Source organism: Gekko japonicus, unplaced genomic scaffold (assembly GCF_001447785.1).
Source record: "Gekko japonicus isolate JY-2015 unplaced genomic scaffold, Gekko_japonicus_V1.1 scaffold2379, whole genome shotgun sequence".
NCBI classification, from domain to species: domain Eukaryota; kingdom Metazoa; phylum Chordata; class Lepidosauria; order Squamata; family Gekkonidae; genus Gekko; species Gekko japonicus.
Genome location: NW_015160294.1, coordinates 198,148 through 205,929, shown reverse-complemented (window position 1 = coordinate 205,929; position 7,782 = coordinate 198,148). Strand labels below are relative to the sequence as shown.

The 7,782-nt window shown below is 37.9% G+C and overlaps 1 protein-coding gene across 3 annotated transcripts in view; it reads right to left on the bottom strand.

Annotated features, from left to right (window-relative positions):
- Window positions 1-220: 220 nt before the first annotated feature.
- The window catches only part of SMAD5 (SMAD family member 5), a 21,535-nt gene continuing 13,973 nt past the window's right edge, over window positions 221-7,782 (bottom strand). For 2 of the 3 annotated variants that reach the window (XM_015415985.1, XM_015415993.1), the window contains exons 4-7: window positions 4,365-4,484; window positions 3,376-3,597; window positions 1,787-2,043; window positions 223-1,034 (exon numbers count right to left, since the gene is read on the bottom strand). In XM_015415985.1, coding sequence (XP_015271471.1) covers window positions 891-1,034; window positions 1,787-2,043; window positions 3,376-3,597; window positions 4,365-4,484 — 743 coding nt within the window. In that variant the 3' untranslated portion in view covers window positions 223-890. Of the gene's footprint in view, window positions 1,035-1,786; window positions 2,044-3,375; window positions 3,598-4,364; window positions 4,485-7,782 lie in introns of all 3 variants that reach the window. The other variant, XM_015416000.1, reaches the window with a different exon arrangement.

Here is a 7,782-nt window from a genome sequence, read left to right as displayed (position 1 = left end):
CTGTCAGAAGCTACCAAGAACACTGAACTGAAGTGAAATTCCCAGTATTTCTGTTACTGAAATACCAACAACAACAAAAAAAGACAACTAATACTGCAAAATAATAGTAGTGAAGTTAGGAAGTCTTCAAGATAACCAATTACGGAGAGGCAAAATACAGCAGAAACCACAGTGCATCTCCTTGCAATGTTATATACAGAAGACATTTTGTTTTACACATGGATTGCTTTTAAAGCTACCACACATAGCATGAGTAGTAAATCAAGGGAAAATAATTATTAGTCTAAAAAATAAAAAGTTATGCAGATTAACAGCTATTTAAAACAATGGCTAAAGGTAACATTAAACTGAATGGAAACGCCACTGCTGTTTATGACAGCTTTCCAGTAAAGCAAATATTTGAACACGACAACCTGTAACAGGTGTTTTCCCCCCATCATGTGTATACTACTGTCACATTATTATTTATTCAAACAAAAGACAGTCTCAGGTGTAACAAAGCTAGTTTTGTTTAGAACTTCTATCACTCACAAAATTATGCTACATTAAAATCTGAGTTGCTAGTTGCAGCTGCACTTATTCAGCCCCCCCCCCAAAAAAAGTGTTTACTCCCTAACATCAGTTTTCCAAACTTGCTCCTAGAAGACATTTCCAGTGAAGGCAAAGATTTTGTTAAATATGCATAGCAAAAAGATTTTGAATTTAAAGTTATTGTCCTGCAAATTTGAATGTTTCCTTAGTATTTCAAACAAACAGTGATCATCGGTATAGACTTGGCCACGGATGGGAGAAGCTAACATATAGTATCCATTTTCATACTATCCATGCTGGAAGATTCTGTAGAATCAGAAAATGGTCACTAAGGTTATGGTTGAGCAGTACTATGGATACTATGAAACAGAAGAAATTGGATTGAGAGGAGAGCCCATTTGTGTAAGTACTTTATCCAGCCACTGGAGAGGCCCATGAAGATGAATTTCTATCCAGCATGGGGTGCTTGTAACATCTTGTCGGTGATATTCTGCTCCCCATCCCTACAAAAGTGATACATATTTATTAGTCTCAAAATTCAAAGTGAAACCAACAACTGATGCCATATTATTCGTACAATAAATTCCTAATTTAAAAAAACCAAAAAACCAGAAATATCTCCCTTTTAAAACGTCTAGCAGATTACACCCAAGGGAGTGTATCAGAGTGCAGGAAAGGACAGCAGAATAATGCACTGTCCTCACATAACACATCCTTAACAATGTTGTCACTAGAGGACACACACTATCACTCAAGCCTCATGTTTTAGGATTTATGGAATACCTGAATTACTACATATTTAGGAGGGGTGTGTGTGTGGGGAGAAAATTATAGCTCACTGAGCCACCCTGAAGGCATGTAACCAGTCCTCATCCTGCTTGGAAAGGGCCATGAAAACAATATAGAGGCAAAGTCTTTCTTTCTAGCTAGTACGTGTTTCAAAGTGGTCTACACCGAAAAGATAGAATATGTTGCAAAGAAGAATACATCTAAGCATGCAGATTCTCTAAGATGGTGAAAGATACAACTAGATTTGCAATATTAATATATGGGAAAAATCAAGATGTTGGAATTATAAATTCAAAAAGTGTTAGAGGTTTGACTATATATTCAAATCACTATTAAGGTAAATTATGTCAAAATTCATTTTTGTCATTTTGTCATTTTGTCAGTTGCCATACTACTAAGGTGACTCAATTTTGCTCAGATTATGACCAGAGATGCACTAAAATTAGGACAAATAAAGTTCACTTACTTTTACAAAACTCATCCGAATTGTACACATTTTGGTAAGTTCATATACAGCCTCAAACCCATGATTCACTGACTGAGCTAAAAGCTGAGCAAATTCCTGATTGTTAAAAATTTTTAGGCTACAGCCGCTAGGAATCTTGCACACAGTTGTAGGGTGAAATCCATGATGGTAGTTGCAATTCCTGCTCTGTACGAATATACTGCTGTCACTCAGGCACTCAGCATAGACTTCTCCACCAACATAGTAAAGATGGACACCTGAAACACAAAAATGAAAAAAAAACCACCCTCAAAAATGTAAAACGTCTATAATTCAATTCAATATTTCAAAATTCAATTCAATTTAATAGTTCAGTAATTATATACCAGGAGTTCCAATATAGCTTTGTATCTAATTACTACAGCACAGTTAACTTTTGTACACTGCTGGAAATCAAGCAGGATGCCTGAAGTTAGTGAATGGCTCAGTAAAGTGAAGGAGGTTTTTCTTATGCTACAACTTACATCTCTCCAAAGGAATGAGAACTGTGGTTTACTAAGTGGTTTACAGAGTGGTGAAGAATTAAGAATATAAGAATTTTATTTGTTTTGAAATGTGTATGAATGTGAATAAATAAAATTAAATTAAAAAATAAAAAAACCAAACCTTCTTAGATTTCAGGCACAGTTTCTATTTAAAAGGATTATCAAAGGAGCCATTTCTAGATGCTGACATACATCAGAGCAAGGAAGGGGAATTGTGGGAAGATGTCTGCCAGCGCTTAATATCTAGCCTGACCTTCTGTTTTCCTTTGGTTGCAGGAACACAAGACCTGGGTGTTGCCAGAGGTATGAGCCTTCTGAAGAGCCAAACTCTTGGCCCACAGCCTGCAAAAGATGGCAGTGAATGCCCAGCCCAGGATGTTGTTTAATGTGTGTGTGGTTTTGGTTCTTAAATTGTATTCTGTTATTGCATTGGTATTTTCTGTGAGCCACTCCAGATCGCCAAGATAAGAAATGCTTTAAATCAGAGTAAATTTTCATTTTAAAAAATCTAGTACTTTACCAGCCACTAGATGTCCTCTTCCCACAAACTACAGAAATTGATTTTTCAACATATAAGCAAACAGTGTTAAAAATTAACCATTTTATTAACGCTAGTATTCCGTTACCAGTATCCTGTCACCACTCACCAGGAACACGACAAAGTAGATTAAAGCATCTGCTCATATGGTAATTTCATAAATTCAAATGAAATGATTTGGTTTAAATGTATTATGCCAAAGCATACTATATATTTCCCTCCCTATTTGCATTGTTTCATTTTGGACTACTTAAATACATTCTGGACACTCACCTCTAAAGTCCTTCCCTTTCCCTTTAACAGCCCTGCTGCCAGACCTAGGCAAGAGCCAGCATCTCCATCCCTCAACATTTACACTTGGAAAGCCTTAAATGTTTTATTTTGTTATTAAGACAGCAAGCTATGCAAGCATCAGGAAGCCACACATACACAAAAACACTGAAATGGGTGCATCAAAAATCAAGTATTGAAAGTCAATACAATATGTGATATAAGAAATAAACCCTGCAAAAGCACAGTTTTATTACCTTTTCCAATATGTCTCCGGGTGTTCTCAATTGTTGAGTTGCGATTAACATTAGAGAGTAAACCTAAGCAGAATCTGTTTTTGTTGTTAGAGGGATCTGTAAATCCATCTACTAAGATACTAGTGGAAGATGCATGAAAAGCCTCCCCTACTCGATTGTTTAATTCATAATACACAATTGAACACCAGTGCTTGGGTTCTTCATAGGCAACAGGGTGAACATCTATGAAATAAGCAAAGAAAATAAATGGATATTTAATATCTCAAAGAGGCACATGGTAACACAATACCTAGCATTAATACTCCTGCGTATTCTTTGATCTCTTCACGTGCTTCTCCTTATAGTCCATGGGCCAGTCCAGATGTCAGTATCAGGTAGTGTGGCAAAAAAAATTAATGTTTTTTTGACTGGTAATTTAAGCTTTTTATGATATCATCAAGACGCCTGAAAGCCAATTTTTCCTACCTTTTCTAATTTGAGTTACAACTCACGAAACAAGTGACCAATTTGAATTTCTAAAGCACTGCTGGAAAGCTAATAAATTCCCTACCGTGATATAAAGCATAAATCAAAGAAAAAAGTAAATTCTTTCCACATTGTTATTAGGTTCATAGCATATAGTGCTTCACCTAATTGAGACTGTCACCAGAAGTGTATTAGACAATTGTAGTTAATTTCCCCCCCTTCCCAACGAGCATGAAGAAATTCATTTTGCTACACCAGTTAGGTACATGAGAACAGTTCCTTGTTTTAAGTCATTTTTATCTACTGTAACTGGATAATAAGCAACTTTCTGTTACTGCAAAGAAAGCATGAAAACATGATATGCTGCCCATCAGAAGCTGCTAGTACTAATGAGCTTCATGGGGATGAAAGGAATAAAGCCAATTTTCACAGAAAATAGAAGACAATAGCAGGAACCTAGCAAATAGAAAGATTCTCCCTTGGCATCAAATTATTAACAGGTCTACCAAAAATGTTTAGTTTACCTCTGCTGGAGATATTTGGCATTATTTGAGGAATCATATTACTGCTTGTGTCCATAGACTGTGAATTATCTTGTCCCATTTGATCGTCAGGGGGCATATATGCAGGTGGTGGTGTGTCTGCTAATAAAAAAAATTTGAATAAGTTGAGTACACTTTATACAGCCTAGTCAGAGTTCTTGTTCTATTACATCACTCCCATTTACTGGTAAACCCTTCTTCCTGTCGTCTTCTTTTTTGCTCCCTTCAGGGACTAACGGTTCTCTATTTAACATATTTTATGTCATATTTAAGAACATAAGAGAAGCCAAAGTTGGATCAGGCCAATGGCCCATCCAGTCCAACACTCTATCACACAGTGGCCAAAAATACCAGGTGCCATCAGGAGGTCCAGCAGTGGGACCAGGACACTAGAAGCCCTTCCACTGTTGCCCCCCCCCCCGGCACCGAGAATACAGTGTATCACTTGCCCCAGACTGAGAGTTCCTATCTATACCTTGTGGCTAATAGCCACTGATGGATCTCTGCTCCATATGTTTATCTAATTCCCTCTTGAAACTGTCCATGCTTGTAGCTGCCACAACCTCCTGTGGCAGTGAATTCCATGTGTTAATCACTCTTTGGGTGAAGAAGTACTTCCTTTTATCTATTCTAACTCAACTGCTCAGCAATTTCATTGAGTACCCACAAGTTCTTGTGTTGTGAAAAAGGGAGAAAAGTATTTCTTTCTCTACCTGCTCTTTCCCATGCATAATCTTATAAACCCCGATCATGTCACCCCCTCAGCCATCATTTCTCCAAGCTAAAGAGCCCCAAGCTCTTTCTTCATAGGAAAAGTGTTCCAACCCTTTTATCATTCTAGTTGCCCTTTTCTGCACTTTTTCCCATGCTATAATATTCTTTTTGAGATGTGGTGACCAGAACTGTACACAGTATTCCAAGTGAGGTCACACCACTGATTTATACAGGGGCATTATGATACTGGCTGATTTGTTTTCAGTTCCCTTCCTAATAATCCTGAGCATAGCATTGGCCTTTATTGCAGTTGCACACTGTCTCGACATTTTCAGTGAGTTATCTACTACAACTCCAAGATCTCTCTCTTCGTCAGTCTCTGCCAGTTTGGATCCCGTCAATGTGTATTTATAGTTAGGATTTTTGGCTCCAATGTGCATCACTTTGCACTTGGCCACACTAAACCCCATTTGCCATGTTGACGCCCACTCGCCCATCCTTGACAGATCCCTTTGGAGTGCCTCACAATCCTCCCTGCTTTTCACTACCCTGAACACCTTCACGTCATCTGCAAATTTAGTCACTTCACTGCTTATGGAGCAATATGGGGGACCACCTTGCAGTGGCTAGTCTCCTTTCTCCATTGTCGGGGGACAGATGGTGGCACTTGGGAAGAGGGTTTCAGCAACAACAGCCACAACAAAACCAACAAGAAACAAAAAAAAATTCAGCATCAAAAAACTAGCTTACAATAATAAAGACAAATATTCAAAATATTATACATGCAAACAACAAATAGAAAGCAGGACAGGAACAACTGAATCGTCTACTGAATGTTTAGTACACATTTGGCCCCTCCAGAAGCCAAGTAGAAAGAGCAGTCTCCCAGCCCTTCCTAGAGCAACAAAGACCACACCACTGCCTCAAGGCAATCATTATAAAGGCCACATTCCAGTTGCTACAGTTCTTACTTCAAGCATCACTGGAATACAAAACACTGCAGTACAAAACAGGCCTAATTAGAATGCAGCTGGCATGGGAGCCAATATAAGAACAGCCAAACTCAAGTATCTGGGTCCTATGAAAGTTAAGTGCTTTAAAACAGCAAAACCAGAACCCTGTATTGGGTTCAGAAGTTAACAAGCAGTTTATCTCCAAAGCCACACACAAACACAGCAAGTCATAACAGTAAAGCATACAAAAGCAGTTTACTACTGGTCAGTTATTCTTTCTCCTATGCTCACATGCATTTTCCCATTCTGTTTAGCCCTCTATGAAACAAACAATGTTCTACATAATGGATGCCTGGTTTTTCAGATCTTGATTCTATTTTCATTGATATCAATGGAAGATGCATGTGAATACTTTGAGTCTAAGCTGTCACTTCTAATTATTGCATTTATTTGTATTTATCCCATAGAACTTTCCACATATGGTATTTACCATTCCCCTAGCCCTCTCCCCTCCTCCTCCCTTTGTAATATGCTTGACAGCTGTATATCCAATTTCAGATAATATTTCAAAACCCCTGCTGATTCTTCATCCAGCACTGTTGTGTCTCTTTACTATCTCCATTTCAGTCAACTTCTGTCCTCTTATGCAGATGTCACAGGATTAAGACTATTCAAACCTAACATTAAGTCCTATTACCTACACTACTGCCATACCTGAAGGACCATATCTCCTAGTATGAACCTGTGCAGCATCTCAGATCCTCTCATAACTTTTTTTTACTGTTAAATCAGATTGCTACAGCTTGAATGACACCTTTTTCAGCTGTAGTGCCAGCTGCCTGGAACAGCCCCCCAAAGTTGATTAAGAGGGCTCCTACAATGACCTGTTTCAGAGGCACAGTGCATAAAGGCCTTTACTGAAATGAGAGAGGCTAGATCTGTTGTAGCAGTTTTTTAACAGAGCTTGGATAGCACTGCTTTTTAAGTTGCAATGGATGGCAAGAAAAGTGGGATATAAATATTTAAATAAAACAAACTATGTTTTCACATTGGAGCCAGACACGAAAGAAAATAACCAAACCACTAGATTTGTGTAACCATGGCAGATGCAACAAAAACAGTACCTTATCAATCCACTGGCCCCCTATTATCTTGTTAAATCTTTTCTGTTAGTTCAAACTGCTGGAGATGTAATCAAAATGAGCTTCATCTTAATCCCATGCTATAACTCCCTAGCGCCCTAAGAGATTATTGGTCAGCAGTGGTAAACTAACATTATGGACTCTTCCCGTTCACCAACTTAAGAACTGTATTCAAAAGAGCATGGGCACTGAGTGGCGCTAAACAAGGCTGGTTATGCTGTGCTGCTCTTATTGCCGTGTCTAGTAGTAAAACCTGGAAGGCCAAAGATCTTATAGAAATCCAGGTCTGGGTGATAGAAATACTAGTTTTAGCTCTTAAGGAGTGGACTGCTTACAAAAGATGACAAGTTTCACAAAGAATACTAAAAATCTACATCTATTTTTAGACTATTTTAAGTAAATATCTAATTTATAGCAAAACTCTTTCTTTCTGGTTCCTTTTTTCCTACATGTGTCCTACTAGGTTAAAAATAAAGCCTAACACCAACTACACTGTTGTAAGAAAGCTGAAAATGCAGGACCTGGAATGTAGATCTCTTAACAGACTGCATTAATTTATCTATTTGCTAGAATTGCATGGTTACTTATATA